At 41.2% G+C, this 17,452-nt stretch overlaps 1 protein-coding gene across 2 annotated transcripts in view; it reads left to right on the top strand.

Moving 5' to 3' along the window:
- The window catches only part of DNM1L (dynamin 1 like), a 55,191-nt gene that overhangs the window by 17,564 nt on the left and 20,175 nt on the right, over positions 1-17,452 (top strand). For both annotated transcript variants that reach the window (XM_070756369.1, XM_070756370.1), the window contains exons 3-6: positions 9,419-9,465; positions 12,284-12,355; positions 14,935-15,021; positions 16,973-17,135. In XM_070756369.1, the coding sequence (XP_070612470.1) occupies positions 9,419-9,465; positions 12,284-12,355; positions 14,935-15,021; positions 16,973-17,135 (369 nt within the window). The remainder of the gene's footprint in view (positions 1-9,418; positions 9,466-12,283; positions 12,356-14,934; positions 15,022-16,972; positions 17,136-17,452) is intronic.

The following is a 17,452-nucleotide window of genomic DNA, read 5'->3' as shown; positions in this document are numbered from 1 at the left end:
TAACTGCCATAGTTAACTTGGTCATCTCTGCACAATATTTAATTTTCAATATTATTAAGTCGTCTTGGGGTATATCTTCGTTTTTCCACCATTGTGCGAAGGTTAATCTAGCTGCAGTCAACACAGAGAAGAAACAACAGTTAAATTTCTCCTGTGCTTTAGAGTTTTTTGGTCATTTTTCTCTCTTTATGTATCCTGATGCTAAAGTACAGGTGGAAAATTGCAACAGGAATTCAGTAATTTTATGTCTAACAGAGTCTATGTGTGAGTGATGGGAAAAAAGATCTAATGGAATATATTTATATTGTATAGGGGTTTATGAATGTGTTCTAAAATACGTTTATTTCTTTTTGGACGCAGAATGTTAGGAGAATTAAAACTGGGCTTAGTGTTTTAAAAATAGTTTAGATTCAGGGGTCTCGAATGGTGTTCGATGGCAGGCGTCTCCAACCTTGGCAACTTTAAGATTTGTGGACTTCAACTCAACAAAGCTGGCTGAGGTATTCTGGGAGTTGAAGTCCACAAGTCTTAAAGTTGCCAAGGTTGGAGACTTCTGGTCTATGGAACATGGCAGTTCTGTGAAAAATTAATGGGGGTTCTGTGCAGCTGAGAAAATTAATTTGGATGCCGCCAATTTTCTATCAGTAGAATTTTGTCTCCCGATTTGGGTTTTGGGAATGAATTTTTTTTAACATGTTCTACAGCCTGAAATAGTTGGAAACTCTTTCTTTAACATGTTCAAAATACTTTGACAACTTTCACGATATCTGATAGCACGTTAGGGTATATTTGTGTTAGTATTGGATTTACATGCTGTTTTTTATTACTGTTGTTAGCCGCCCCAAGTCTACGGAGAGGGGCGGCATACAAATCCAATAAATAAATAAAATAAATAAATAAATATTGTATTATATTCAGAGCTCCAGCATCTGGGAACACTTTTGGATATAAAGAGGACTGTATGTGTAAATTATCTCTACCTTCAGTTCATACAGATAGGAGGTTGGAAGTACAGTGATACCTCATCTTACAAACGCCTCATCATACAAACTTTTCAAGATACAAACCCGAGGTTTAAGATTTTTTTGCCTCTTCTTACAAACTATTTTCACCTTACAAACCCACTGCCGCTGCTGGGATGCCCCACTTCCGGACTTCCATTGCCAGCGAAGCGCCCGTTTTTGCACTGCTGGGATTCTCCTGAGGCTCCCCTCCATGGGAAACCCCACCTCCGGACTTCTGTGTTTTTGTGATGCTGCAGGGGAATCCCAGCAGTGCAAAAATGGGTGCTTCGCTGGCAACGGAAGTCAGGAGGTGGGGTTTCAAGGACTTTGGTGTTTTTGCGATGCTGTGATTTCACTGATGCTCCCTTTGCTGGGAAACCCCACCTCCGGACTTCCATTGCCAGCGAAGCGCTCATTTTTGCAATGCTGGGATTCCCCTGCAGCATCGCAAAAACACAGAAGTCCAGAGGTGGGGTTTCCCATGGAGGGGAGCCTTAGGGGAATCCCAGCAGTGCAAAAACGGGCACTTCGGCTGGCAAAAGGGTGAATTTTGGGCTTGCACGCATTAATCGCTTTTCCATTGATTCCTATGGGAAACATTGTTTCGTCTTACAAACTTTTCACCTTAAGAACCTCATCCTGGAACCAATTAAGTTTGTAAGACAAGGTATCACTGTATTGCCAACCTTGTTGAAGGTAGGATTATGGGCTCTGGCCCCTTTACATACAGCTGAACAAATAATTTTTGAAAGAATAAGGAGACTAATTTGCAAACAGTGATTAGTACTTTCTAAAGCTCCACAAACATTTCTTTACTATAAAAGCAGGAATTTGTCTTCTTGAATTATCCTTTGTCTTAATCTTTACATTTGGGTGCTTCAATGCCCCATGCTTAATCAGGAGATTAAGAAAGTATAATTTTCCTTTCCGGGGAAAATGATTTTAATTGGGCAACAGGGGAAGTGGAATATATAGGACCTGCTCTTATTGTGGAAAGAAAAATATATATCAAGAAGTTACTTTATTTGTATGACTAGTGTCTGCACTTTCCCCATATATTTATCTCGATGAAAAATACCACGAATAGTGTACTGAAATTGAAAAGTTAAAACGATGAAAGAAAGATAACATGTTTTTGCCGTCTTTACAAAATATATTTAATTGATTGGTGCTAGTTTGACAGCTGGAGGAAATGGTTTTTATAATAAATACATGTCCCATAGTAAATTTATTAGAGGCCCTGAAAAAATATTGTTTGCTTGTTGAGTTTATTACTTGAAAAGAGATAACTGGTGGGTCATAACATCTGCAGACAGTTGGGTTTTTACTAAAACCTCCTTTAATAACAACTGGGATTTGGGGAATTGTCTAGTCTGAATAAATACCTTTAACCCTCATTTAGAATAATTGCTGCATGTTTTGGGGTTTCACAAAATTCTTGGCTGAAATCAAGTTGTACCTGTTACTTTTTGTGTTGGTTTTTAAAGCCTCTCTAGTCCTGCCCTTTTTCATTACTTGGGATGTATTTGCTTATGGGCTTCGTAAAAAGCAATACCCCTTCCTCATCCAATTTATATATTCTTAAAATATTGAATACATTGGCTTTAATGGAAGCTTTTTAAATTGAAGAATATGAAATCACCGCAGTCTAGTTTCCTTTTGCTGTGCACTTAATGGAGAAGTCTTTGCATTACTCTGTTGTTATTAATCCTATTAGTGACGCCTGCAAAAGATAAGGATTACAGTTAATACTTGTGCCTCAACTCTGCTCCCTGGATAGCCCTAGTCTTTTCTGTTAATTACAGATGGAACAGTTTACCAAGTATGCATGTTCTCTCTCCTTATTTTTATTTAGACAGACAAGCTAAGGGCCAGAGACCTTACTCTATTGGTACATAAGCAGTGGTGGGATTCAGCTGGTTCATACCACTTCAGCCGAATTTGAACTATGATAGTAGCACTAGCGCTAGCACTTAGACTTCCATACACAGTTCTGTGTTAGCAAAAGCTTCAGAAGAGAAGGATTTAGGGGAAGTGATTTCTGACAGTCTCAAAATGGGTGAGCAGTGCAGTCAGGCGGTAGGGAAAGCAAGTAGGATGCTTGGCTGCATAGCTAGAGGTATAACAAGCAGGAAGAGGGAGATTATGATCCCGCTATATAGAGTGCTGGTGAGACCACATTTGGAATACTGTGTTCAGTTCTGGAGACCTCACCTACAAAAAGATATTGACAAAATTGAACGGGTCCAAAGACGGGCTAAAAGAATGGTGGAAGGTCTTAAGCATAAAATGTATCAGGAAAGACTTAATGAACTCAATCTGTATAGTCTGGAGGACAGAAGGAAAAGGGGGGACATGATCGAAACATTTAAATATGTTAAAGGGTTAAATAAGGTCCAGGAGGGAAGTGTTTTTAATAGGAAAGTGAACACAAGAACAAGGGGACACAATCTGAAGTTAGTTGGGGGAAAGATCAAAAGCAACATGAGAAAATATTATTTTACTGAAAGAGTAGTAGATCCTTGGAACAAACTTCCAGCAGACGTGGTTGATAAATCCACAGTAACTGAATTTAAACATGCCTGGGATAAACATATATCCATCCTAAGATAACATACAGAAAATAGTATAAGGGCAAACTAGATAGATCATGAGGTCTTTTTCTGCCGTCAGTTTTCTATGTTTCTATACCACTTCACAGTGCTTTAGAGCCCTCTAAGCGGTTTTAGAGTCAGCATCTCTCCCCCAACAGTCTGGGTCCTCATTTTACGCACCTCAGAAGGATGGAAGGCTGAGTCAACCTTGAGTCTGGTGAGATTTGAACTAGTGAACTACAGCCAGCAGTCAGCAGACGTTCCCTCAATTGTGGATGCTCATATAATCTGTCAATTTTCATTGATGACATCCTGTTTTCTCTCTCTCGTATATCTTGAGGCAATATTGATAATATGCCCATTTCTTATTTTGCTCGCTACAGCAATGTTATGGACTTCCATCCTAAGTCACTTTTTTTCAGTGCTGTTGTAACTTTGAATGGTCACTAAATGGTCAACAGAAAGTGTGGCTAGCCAAAGCTTTCATGCTAAGGGAAGACTGAAACTCATAATCTCCAGTTTCTAATCCACCACTGTAACTACTATGCTAAATTGGCTTTAGTGTTAAAAATGACTAAGGTTTAGTATATTGTGTAAATTGAAGCCACCAATTATTTAATTGACTTACCAGTAATTACATGGGTTGTGACAGTGGCATGTCTGTATCAATCATAGGATTCAGTCTTATATTGTAGCTTTCTAAGCAGGGAATTTTAGTGTTCCTAAAATATACAGCCGCAATTGAGCCAAAAATGTGCGTTGTTAATTGAGACATTTGTTAATAGAATAGAATTCTTTATTGGCCAAGTGTGATTGGACACACAAAGAATTTGTCTTGGTGCATATGCTCTCAGTGTACATAAAAGAAAAGATACATTTTTCAAGAATCATGTGGTACAACACTTAATGATTGTCATAGGGGTCAAATAAGTAATGAAGAAATAAACAATATTAATAAAAATCTTAGGATACAAGCAACAGGTTTTGCCCCATTGTACGACCTTCCTTGCCACAGTTGTTAAGTGAATCGCCACAAGTTGATAAGCCAGTAATACAGTTGTTAAGTGAGTGTGGCTTCCCCGGAGACCTCACCTACAAAAAGATATTGACAAAATTGAACAGGTCCAAAGACGGGCTACAAGAATGGTGGAAGGTCTTAAGCATAAAACGTATCAGGAAAGACTTCATGAACTCAATCTGTATAGTCTGGAGGACAGAAGGAAAAGGGGGGAAATGATCGAAACATTTAAATATGTTAAAGGGTTAAATAAGGTTCAAGAGGGAAGTGTTTTTAATAGGAAAGTGAACACAAGAACAAGGGGACACAATCTGAAGTTAGTTGGAGGAAAGATCAAAAGCAACATGAGAAAATATTATTTTACTGAAAGAGTAGTAGATCCTTGGAACAAACTTCCAGCAGACGTGGTAGATAAATCCACAGTAACTGAATTTAAACATGCCTGGGATAAACATATATCCATCCTAAGATAAAATACAGAAAATAGTACAGTATAAGGGTAGACTAGATGGACCATGAGGTCTTTTTCTGCCGTCAGACTTCTATGTTTCTATGTTTCTATTGACTTTGCTTGTTAGAAGGTCGCAAAAGGGGATCACATGATCTTGGGACACAGCAACAATCATAAGTTGCCAGGGATCTGATTTTGGGTCACGTGACCATGGGAAAGCTAGAAACGTCATAAGCGTGAAAAACAATCCTAAGTCACTTTTTTCAGTGCTGCTGTAACTTTGAATGGTCACTAAATGAACTGTTGTAAGTCGTGGACTACCTGTAGTCCCTGCTTGTCGACTGACTTGGTTAGGGGTGGTTTGACGTTACGATGGTGGGGGGAAAAATGTTGCAATCAATTCTTGCATTTATGAAAATAAATCTGATTTAAATTTTTAAAAAAATCTGATTTAAATTAAAACAAAATCCGATCTATATAAAAATGATTTCAGTCCATTCTGGCAGTTAATAAAGAAGTTGTCAATAAAATCATAAGTTGTGTGGCCATGTGATGTTTCACTTAACAACCAAAAGGGAAGCGATGTGGCAACCCTGTTTGCAGACACATGATTTTCCCCTCCGAGAACATGGTTACCGTATGATCTGTGGATTCTAAGTGAGGGTTATCTGTACAGAGTGTCTCAGACTGAAGGTAGCCTGTATTAGTTTCATGTAAACTTTTAAAATTGTATTTATATTGAATCATTGTACAGCTCCAGCAACGTGAGCATGTTGATGTCTATACCCATTAACCCAAATTGGAACATTAGCTCTGTATTCTAAAATGTGGATGGTTTTCTGTTCCCATTGTGACTGTTTTCTGGTGCTCAATTCTGCTTTTGGAAAATGGACCTACCTCATGGTATAATACAGAGGTCTTCAAACTTGGCAACTTTAAGACTTGCGGACTTCAACTGGAGAATTCTGGGAGTTGAAGTCCACAAGTCTGGGCCTAGAACGTTTAGAACTAAGACGCCTTAAACAAGATCTAAGTATTGCCCACAAGATCATATGCTGCAATGTCCTGTCTGTCGGCGACTACTTTAGCTTCAACCACAACAACACAAGAGCACACAGCAGATTTAAACTTAATATTAACCGCTCCAAACTTGACTGTAAAAAATATGACTTCAGTAACCGAGTTGTCGAAGCGTGGAACTTATTACCGGACTCCATAGTGTCATCCCCAAACCCCCAACACTTTACCCTTAGATTATCTACGGTTGATCTATCCAGTTTCCTAAGAGGTCAGTAAGGGGCGAGTACAAGTGCACTAGAGTGCCTTTTGTCGCCTGTCCTATTGCTCTCCTATTTCTCCTATACCTTTCTTCTATTCCTATATCTCTTCTTCTATTCTTTCATTGATATGTTCTATTCCTATATCTTCTTTTCTATTATTTCTTAGATATATTTTACTATGAGTATCTCCTCTATAACCTTCATCATGTATTTTACTATTTGTATATAGATATACTGTATACCCACTAAAACTCTCATTGTGTATTGGACTAAATAAATAAATAAATAGATTAGATAGATAGATAGATAGATAGATAGATAGATAGATAGATAGATAGATACAGTAGATAGATAGTCTTAAAGTTGCCATGTTTGAGGACCCCTGGAATAATAGTTGATTAGTCATGTCAAAGTCATTTCAAACTTTTAACCTCTTTGATGACAATCTGCTCAATGCCTACAGCTTTTCAGTTGAAATCTTGACTGCATTAATAATTTCTTAAGTCAACGCGTACGTCTCTCTGCATGCTGTGATTTTAGCAGGACTAATAAAAAACTGCAACTTGAAGTAACGCATAGTGATCTAAAAGGGGCAGGGGTGGCGGGGGGATGACAAAAGAGAAGACAACTCTCTGTAGAACTAAACCTTTGATGCTGTTTCTTTTTAACTGCAGACCCTGCAACATGGAAACATTCAAGGCACCTTTATAAAGGTTTCCTATTCACTTCTTTTCCCACTACACAGAATTTGCATGCTTATTTATGTAGCATAGTCACTGGCTTTCCATGTCACTTCTATTGCTGCCTGCTGTCTGTATTTGCACATTCACACGCTGGCTGCTTTGCTAAATCTCTGGTTTTGGTTGGCTGCCTTAATCTGGGCCTTTCCATCTCTCTGCCTGCATCTTTGTCAAATTAGAAACCTTAAATGGAAGTCTTTCCTTTTTCTGGAAAGTGGCATAATGCTTGAACGTAACTGTTTATAATTTTTCTCTTCCTTTTTTCCTTTAAGCTACAGTAGTGTCCATTTATTTGAAGTAGTAAATGGTGAATAATTGCAATAAGTAGTACTGTAAAAAGAACACTTGTCTAGTGTCATGGAAATATGACATAGGCGGTGAAAGAGCTAATTTGAGAAACCATCTCCAAGCAAGTTGTTTTGCGTATACCAATATTTCTGGAAGAGCTGCTTGGTCCCACAAGAGATCTGTGGGCCACCCAAATATTGGTTTCCTCTTTAAAAGTTGCTTTAAAGTAGAGTCACAAATGCAGCATGCTTTTCTTATGTAAATGAGATTCATCAAGTTAGGATGAAAGGTACCAGTGCTTCTAAGCTAGTGTTCTCCAAACAGTTTCTCTCCAGATGTTTGTATTATTTTATATGTATTATAGAATAGACATATTATTACATTTTTATTTCTAATATTTGTTTGTGCATCCAATTGAAAACTACTCTGGACAATTGGGATTATAAATCTCAGAACTGGAATTTAATTTGTTTTGACAATAAACAATAAAAGCTGAGAATTCTGCTTTGGACAAGAAGAGGTTTTTTTTTAAGGGATATCCATTTATGGATTAATCTGGATACTCGTGATCCTGTAAAGAGAACATTCTTAACTGTTATCCCAGGAAGCCACAGTTATGGACAATATAGTATAAGGATAAAACTGGGCGTAGAGTTGAAATTAATCAGGAAGTATGACATTCCTTGACAGAGGTATTGGCTGCCTTAGGCCATCTACTCAATACTTTTATAGCTACCCTTTTTAATGTTTGTCCCTTCATTGTACCTTTTCTTCCCTGGAAAGTTCATGCTAACATTCTTCTTGGCACATAAAACAAGGCACCGGTAGAAGATCCTGAATAGATAAATGGTTAACAGAAGCATTCTCTTGTATGGCTGCTTGTATAATGGCTCCAATTCAGTTGTAGTTGTTTATGACCATGTTACATATCGGGACCGTCTTCTGCCTCACGTATCCCAGTGGCCGGTCAGGTCCCACAGAGTTGGCCTTCTCCAGGTCCCGTCAGCTAAGCTGGTGGGACCTAGAGGAAGAGCCTTCTCTGTGGCAGCCCCGGTCCTCTGGAATCAACTCCCTCCAGATAATTGAACCACCCCCCACCTTCTTTCACAAGGTCCTAAAAATTCACTTTTGTCAGCAGGCCTGGGGCCGTTGAACACTAGCATCTCGCTCTGGTCGATGACATGAATGTAGAACTGTAGTTAGAATGAATGTGAATGCCTGGTTTAATAACTTTGGGGTTTCAGTACTAGTTTTATGTTTGAGTTTCCCTTTGATTTTGATTGATTTGATTTTTTTGATTTTTATGCCGCCCTTCTCCTTAGACTCAGGGCGGCTTACAACATGTTAGCAATAGCACTTTTTAACAGAGCCAGCATATTGCCCCCCACAATCCGGGTCCTCATTTTACCCACCTCAGAAGGATGGAAGGCTGAGTCAACCTTGAGCCGGTGATGAGATTTGAACCGCTGACCTACAGATTTACAGTCAGCTTCAGTGGGCTGCAATACAGCACTCCACCTGCTGCGCCACCCCGGCTTTGTTGTATCTTATATTTTACTCCTATTTTTGTAAGCAGCCCTGAGTCTATGGAGAAAGGCAGCATAGAAATCCAAACAAACAAATAAATAAATAAAATAAATATTAAGCAGTATTAGTTTTAAGGCTTTTATCAGCTGTCTCTTTAAATCAATTGAGGATATATTGGGGGGCATGCTCCCACAGGTGTACTTTCCTGCTGCGTAGCTGTTTCAAAGACTCACCAAAAAGGGATCTAAATAGAAGAAGCAATTATACACCAGGATCAGGATTCTTAGCCTTTTATGGTATTGCCAGTTCTCAGCAGAATGCAAAATATTACACAGGGCAAAACCCGAACTCAGAACAATCTATATATATTTGCTTATAATTGACTAATGCTGCTTGTTTTTAGTTTCATCTTGCATAGCTGAAAGAGCATAGCTCAAGAAACTATATGTTTATAGATAGACATCTTTTGTTTGTATTGCCCTCCTCTTTTCTCATGCCACAATGGTCTCTTTGCAGGGATTGAGGCTGAAGAATGGGGAAAGTTTTTACACACCAAAAACAAGGTAGGCCTTTGCTCTTCATAATGTGTGGTACCTAAAACGATGGCCAGCACCTGTTGTGTAAGATGGCTGAACGCTGTCATTTTGATTCCTCTAAAACAGTGATGGTGAACCTTTTTTTTTGTTGTTGCTTGGGTGCCTTTTTTTCCGGAGCCTGTAGATGGTGAAAAAAAGGGGCTCAACAGACCTACTGGAAATTCAGACCAACAGGGCTACTAGGAATTTGGAAACATGCGCACTGGAGCTGCCATAGGGCAACGCCTCGTGTGCCCTCAGATATGGCTTTGCTTGCCACCTGTGGCACGCGTGCCATAGGTTCAGCATCATGACTCTAGAATCATCCTTTAAGCATACAGGGGCATGATGAAAAAGAATATTGGGTGTAACTCAGAACAGCTTTTTGAGCATTGAAGGTGAAAACGCAGTTCCTTGAAAGCACTGGGATTTTCAAATTAGCCGTGTACCGTGTTTCCCCGAAAATAAGACACTTATATTAATTTTTGCTCCAAAAGTTGTGTTACGTCTTATTTTCGGGGGGTGCCTTATATTTCTCAAATAAGACAAATTCACAGGCAGAAAAGCTGACACCCCCAAAGAAAGTGTATCGTATGGTACACTGATTACGGTACGGTACCTGTCAGTATGGCACCCACACACACAAACGACGGCACTTATATGGTACAACAGTATACTCCCGCTATTGCAGCTTCCGGCCACCAGAGGAACTACAGTCTACGCACTGTAGTGGAGACTGTAATGGCGGTGAGACAGCAGCAGACTGTGTCTGCTGTACTGGACGGTACAAAGCGATGGAAGGGACCAGGAGGGGACGCCACATTATTACGGTACCGCTATGAACAGCTTTGAATGGTACTGTATGTTTTTCCACCGTACTGTATGTAAACTTGACTACGCCTTACTTTCGGGGTACGTCTTATTTTCAGGGAAACAGGGTAGTACATGTGTGCGGGAAACAGATTCTCAGTGTGATACTCAATGTAAATGTGATTTTTGCTTCACATGCAAAGGTGCTTCACACTGTGGTTTCTGATTCTGGCTGGATCATGATGTACAGTAACCCCTCGTTTTTCACGGGGGATGCGTTCCAAGACCACCCGTGAAAAACGAATTTCCGTGAAGTAGAGGAAAGATATTTTTTTAACGTATTTAATGAGTATTTGGACTTTTAAAACCCACCCTTTGCATTAAACAGTCATCCTATAATGTTTCTCAGCTGGAACTACATGTGATATCCTATCAGTTTCTTTAATAGAGTACAGTAGTACTGTTGAAGAATTTTATGAATTTTTAATGGATTTAAACCCCCTTTGAAAACCCGTGAAATAGCGAATCCCTGAAAGATGAACCATGAATTGGCGAGGGATTATTGTATACCCAAGCCATATTTTCTGGCTTCCTTGTGCCATAGATTTTTCATCTGTAGTTCAGATTGGCATAGCACTCTCTAGAGCAGTGTATCCCAACCTTGGCAACTTGAAGATATTTGGACTTCAACTGCCAGAATTCCCCAGCCAGTTGCTGGCTGGGGAATTCTGGGAGTTGAGGTCCAAATATCTTCAAGTTGCCAAGGTTGGGAAACACTGCTCTAGACAGAATGGGCCAAGGGGGCTTTGCCCAGATTAATATGGAGTGCCAATTGTGTTATTATCTGGAATAGGAGCCCCTTTTCACAGCCACTCAAGACACAATCCTCTTACATGTGGAATATTAAACATGCTCTTCATCTTGCAGATTTTCGCAATCGTTAAAATTCTTCAGTTGGTCCAGAATAGAACAGAGTGGGCAGTTTTGCCTCTCTGCTGCATGAACTCACTGGTTACTCTTCAGTTTCCTGGTGTGGGTTGTCACTTATAAAGCTTTGATGGCATAGCTAGAGGTATAACAAGCAGGAAGAGGGAGATTGTGATCCCCTTATATAGAGCGCTGGTGAGACCACATTTGGAGTACTGTGTTCAGTTCTGGAGACCTCACCTACAAAAAGATATTGACAAAATTGAACGGGTCCAAAGACAGGCTACAAGAATGGTGGAAGGTCTTAAGCATAAAACGTATCAGGAAAGACTTAATGAACTCAATCTGTATAGTCTGGAGGACAGAAGGAAAAGGGGGGGACATGATCAAAACATTTAAATATGTTAAAGGGTTAAATAAGGTTCAGGGGGGAAGTGTTTTTAATAGGAAAGTGAACACAAGAACAAGGTGACACAATCTGAAGTTAGTTGGGGGAAAGATCAAAGGCAACATGAGCAAATATTATTTTACTGAAAGAGTAGTAGATCCTTGGAACAAACTTCCAGCAGACGTGGTTGGTAAATCCACAGTAACTGAATTTAAACATGTCTGGGATAAACATATATCCATTGTAAGATAAAATAAAGGAAATAGTATAAGGGCAGACTAGATGGACCATGAGGTCTTTTTCTGCCGTCAGTCTTCTATGTTTCTATAGAACCATGTTTCCCCATTGTTTCTGCCCATCCAGAAAGATAAAACAGAAGTGGAAATATTCCAATGGTGCTCAATGGTACCCAGGTGGCGTGTCTCAAGTTACACAATACTTGCCCCCTGGAGCACTATCACCTGGAAATTTAAGTAGTACTGATCCTTTCATACTGTCAACATATTAGTCCCTGGGTTATGGCTTTCTTTGTTTTTATTGTACTGTATTGGATAGGGTTTTAACTTGTTAAATAGTTAGTAAAAGTTAAGTTGCCTGTAAATATCTAGATAAGTAGGCTGACAAGAATAGAGTCACTTGCAAAAGATTTTCAGCTCCTTTGACTTTTCATTATTATTTCAGCTCTATACAGATTTTGATGAAATTAGACAAGAAATAGAAAATGAAACCGAAAGGATTTCAGGAAATAATAAGGTAGGTAGTCACAGTTATTATATTTAGAAACAAGAATCATTTCAATGCATGAACTGGAAGATCAAATATCACACAAAGTTAATCTTGATGTTTGTGTTCAAGCTTTCTTTGTCCAGAAACCGAATGTGCCACTGATTATGATGTTCATAAAATCTAAGATTGTAGCTTGGGATGCCATCCCGGGCAGCTTAGTCTTGACAATCCAAAGTTCTGCACCGTTTTTCCTCTAAGCACTTTAAAAAAAATAATAGGGATTTTTGTCAGTCACATTTATAGGAAAATGGGACATGAGCCAAGTTTAGGAAAAAAGAACGTCTATTTGGAATATCAATAATGCAGGGGTGATATGTGAATATTTCCCCTACCGGTTCTGTTGGCGTGACTTATTTGTGGGCGTGGTTTGGATATCAGGTGGGTGCAGCTTCAATTGGGTGTGGCTTCAAGTGGGTGTGGCTTGGTGGTCAGTTGACCGGGTGGGCGTGACCAACTTGTAAAATGTGAAACTCGGTTAACAACGCTCTTGCCTATGACCACTCAGTTGTGGTCATAAGTCAGTCTTCCTTCCTTCCTTCCTTCCTTCCTTCCTTCCTTCCTTCCTTCCTTCCTTCCTTCCTTCCTTCCTTCCTTCCTTCCTTCCTTCCTTCCTTCCTTTCTTCGCAGCCCCCCAAGACATTTCCCTCGTTCCACAAGGAGCCCCCTCTGCTTGGTGGCCGATCTTCTCCCTCTCCCCCCTCCTGCCTTTCTCTTCCTTCTCTGCCTCCTCAAAGGCCAGCCGGCACCGGGAGGCAGCGCAGAGAAGGATGCCTCGGAACTAATTTGGAGGCAGCAGTTGGCGGCATTTCAGAGCAGCCAGGCAACTGGCGCTAAAGGGAACACCCAGGCTGGTGTCCCTATTGTTGCTGGACCTGCAGAGACAGTCAAGCTCAGCTTCAGCTGCAATTACAGCTGCATCGCCCTTGGCTCAGTTCGTCCAGTTGCCTCTTGCAGAAGCCCCTTTCAGACAGCCCTGACATGGAAGACAGCAAAGCGGATGCAGTCGGATGTTGAAGCCTACCCCTCATTCCCTGCCTGCATTTAGAGGGTCATTCCCTCCCAAGCCTGGAACAGCCCTCCTCACCCCATTGCTTCCAGGACACGTGCCTGCTCTTCCTTCCTGCACAGAGCTATCGGGATGCGGCCTACTGCATATGCAGTGCCGGGACATCTGCTCGCAGGGCGAGTGAGTGGCGAGTGGTGGACCACAATGGGGGCGTGGCCAGCCAGCTATCACTGGCTGCTCGGCAAGCCAGGAGCAGCCATCGCTACCAGTCTGCCCAATTCGGTCCGAACCAGGAAAATCACACAACAGATACAAACTTAAAATAAACCACTGCAAACTCGAATGCAGGAAATACAACTTTAGTAACCAAGTAGTTAATGCACTACCTGACTCTGTAATATCGTCACCTAACCCCCAAAACTTTACACTTAGACTATCCGCTATTGATATCAACCAATTCCTAAGAAGTCAGTGAGGGGCGTACATAAGTGCTCCAGCATGCCTTCCTTTCTTCGCAGCCCCCCAAGACATTTCCCTCCTCCCAGAGCCCCCTCCTGCCTGCCCTCTCCTAATGTTTCTCTCTTACTAGTATCATGTATATAAAAATTGTTATATCTTTGTATACTACCAGTTGGCTAAATAAATAAATAAATTTCACCCTTGCAATAATGTACTCAGAGTCCAGTGATCCCTCTATTATCGCGAGGGTTCCGTTCCAAGACCCCTTGCGATAATCGATTTTTCGCGATGTAGGGTTGCGGAAGTAAAAACACCATCTGCGCATGCGCACCCTTTTTTCTATGGCCGCGCATGCGTAGATGGTGGAGTTTGCGTTCCCCGCCGCCCACGCAAAGGGGAAACCCCGATTCGGCTCCTCGCTGCTGCTGCGCTACCGAGCAGATCAGCTGCTGGGCGGCCGAAGGAACCTTCCCTGGGTCTTCCCCCTCTTGCTGGCGGGCGGGGTGAGCGGCGGGCATCAGCGAGGAGCCGGGGTTTCCCCTTTGCGTGGGCGGCCGGGAACACCCAGGGAAGGTTCCTTCGGCCGCCCAGCAGCTGATCTGCTCGGTAGCGCAGCAGCAGCGAGGAGCCGCCCGCCGCCCGCCAGCAAGAGGGGGAGAGATAGAGAAAGAGAGAGAAGGAAAGAAAGAGATGAGAGAGGGAGGAAGAGAGTGTGAGAGAGGAAGAAGCAAGATAGAGAAAGAAAGAGAGAAAGAAAGATGAGAAAGGAAGGAAGAGAGTGACGTCATCGGGTGGAAAAATCGCGATACAGCGTTTCGCGAAGATCGAGATCGCGAAACTCGAGGGATCACTGTATATAAGCTTGTGTGCTACTTTATAAACAGCTGAACTCTAGAAGTGCAAACTGAAATAAATAAATACTATGGTTCAGATATCTTGGAATGACAATGTTCATAATTTTCAGCCATTGTAATCCCAGTACATCCAGTTGGAATCCAGTTGGTCGGGAGGCTTCTTTACCAATTAAACCCACCATTTGTTTAGAAATCATTCTTGGCTTCTTTTTTCCATTGTTTCATAGGGAATCAGTCCTGAACCAATTCACCTAAAGATTTTTTCACCTAATGTTGTCAACCTGACCCTTGTAGATTTGCCAGGAATGACAAAGGTAAGAATATATTAATTGCACTTTTGGGTTTGCAAAATCACAAGATAGCAAATTATACTATATTTCACTGACTTTAAGAGCCGAGGTAGAGCAGTGGTTGGAGTGCAGTACTGCAGGCTACTTCAACTGACTTAGCTGCAGTTCAGCAGTTCAAATCTCACCGGCTCAAGGTTGACTCATCCTTCCATCCTTCCGAGATGGGTAAAATGAGGATCCAGATTGTTAGGGGCAATATCCTGACTCTGTAAACCGCTTATAGATGGCTGAAAACTACTATGAAGCGGTATATAAGTAAGTGCTATTGCTATTTTCAAAATGATTCTTACCTGGGTCCTAGCTGTGTCTACATCATTACTTCTGTGGCAGTATTTCTTAACCTTAGCAACTTTAAAATGTGTGGACCTCAGCTCCCAGAATTCCCCAACCACATGCTGGCACACATCTTAAAGTTGCCGAGAAACATTTTCCTATGAAGCCTTTTCTTCTAACCCTGCAGCACAGATATCTTCAAAAACAGTGGTACCTCTACTTAAGAATGCCTCTACTTAAGAATGTTTCTGTTGTGGTTAGCTCTGGCCCTGCTCCTGCCCCAAGGACTGTGGATGTGGGGGAGACATCCACATGCTGCAGGCCTGTTTTGCCCCCCCCCCCCGGTGGAATCTGCTGATGAAGGCTCCTCTGAACAAGAAGACATGAGTGACAGGGAGGAGGAGAGCGTGGCAGACAACTCAGAAGGAGATCAATTATCTAGCTCCTCCTTGGATTCAGAACAAGAGTTAATGGTACAACCACGCATGCGGAGAGCGATGCATAGGCAACAACAACTGAGATTATTATCAAAGAAAATGAGGCCACCTGTGGTTGGGTGGGGCTGCGGTAATTAGTGAGGCTGCTATAAATAGCAGCCTGTGGGTTTGGCCATTGTGGAGGATTATCTGATCGTTGTGTTTCGTGACTGCTTTACTGACTTTGACTTTTTGTGTGCTGAGTTTTCCCCGCTTTGAAACTAAACCAGAGCAAAGTGTGTTTCACTTTGTGAAAGAAGAAGGACTGTGAATTGCCTCACAGCTGCAAGCTAAGTATCACAGAACTGATAAGGGACTTGTACATATTACCAGTTTGTTTGGAGACGAGTGCTCTTTGCTATACCAAAAGAGGGCTTGGTTTAAGTGAATTTTCATTATAAAGAACATTGTTTTGAATTTTCAAACGTGTGTGTGTCTGAAATTTTACCTGTGAATTTTTGGGAGGATTCTACCAGAGAGCTCGAAAGAACAGTTTCTAGATAAGAACTGGGTGTTCAAGATTTTTTTGCCTCTTCTTAAGAACTATTTTCTACTTAAGAATCCGAGCCCGGAAAAATTTTCCAGGAAATTTGAGAGCGGCATGCAGGCCCGGCTAGTTTCCTGCCATTCCCCCTGGGTTTCTCTCTCTGCCGCAGTGTATGGGAGGCAGCATCGAGCTGGGTGTATGGGAGGCGCATGCTCCTCCTCGCTGCCTCCCTCTTTTTTTTTTTAGCTTTAAAGCTTTGGATTTTTTTGATTCCACTCACCTCACCTTCTTCCTTGCAGAGCCTCTTCCTCTTCCTCCTCCTCCTCCCACCAAAATTCCAAGCTTTTATTTCTTTCCTAATGGGTTTGCACACATTATTTTGTTTTTACATTGATTCCTATGGGAAAAATCGCTTCTACTTACAAACTTTTCTACTTAAGAACGTGGGCACGGAACGAATTAAGTTCTTAAGTAGAGGTACCACTGTGGTTACCTTGCCGTCATTTCCCCAATTGGCAACCTTCACATTCCTTGAAGTGTAACTTTTATCATTGCAGCTATACTAGTTCAGGACTTGGGGAGTTTAAACAAACACTTTGAGTTTCTTATGTGACTTTAAAGAAAAAGATTCCTAGGGTTTCTTCCTACTTGAGTTGGTTTCATTTTTTCCCCTTCCTAGGTACCCGTAGGTGATCAGCCAAAAGATATTGAACTTCAGATCCGAGAACTAATCCTTCGCTTCATTAGTAACCCCAATTCAATTATTCTGGCGGTCACAGCGGCCAACACAGACATGGCCACCTCTGAGGCACTGAAAATAGCCCGGGAAGTAGATCCAGATGGTAAGTCTACAAGGTGTATTCCAGATAGTCTGTCTATCTCCAAGAAATAATATTTTAAAGCCCAGTTGATGGTTTGATGTCACCTTGTAATAACATCTGTTATTCTCCATTGGAATGAATCAATGAATCTTCTGATTGGAAGATTTCAGACAAAAGGTAGGGCTAAGTCCCATAAATTACTAAAATCCTCTGGGAAGGGATTCAGTTACTGTTCAAGGATTACTATAGAATTATATATAAAATGAGGTAGGCAGAATACTCTTCCCCCATGGCTCCCTGCTTGTTTTATTAACTTTATCGACAGTAACTATAGTACA

The sequence above is a fragment of the Erythrolamprus reginae genome, chromosome 6, assembly GCF_031021105.1.
Source record: "Erythrolamprus reginae isolate rEryReg1 chromosome 6, rEryReg1.hap1, whole genome shotgun sequence".
Lineage (NCBI taxonomy): Eukaryota > Metazoa > Chordata > Lepidosauria > Squamata > Dipsadidae > Erythrolamprus > Erythrolamprus reginae.
The sequence above is the reverse complement of the archived record's forward strand: the minus strand, read 5'-3'. Positions and strand labels throughout refer to the sequence as shown.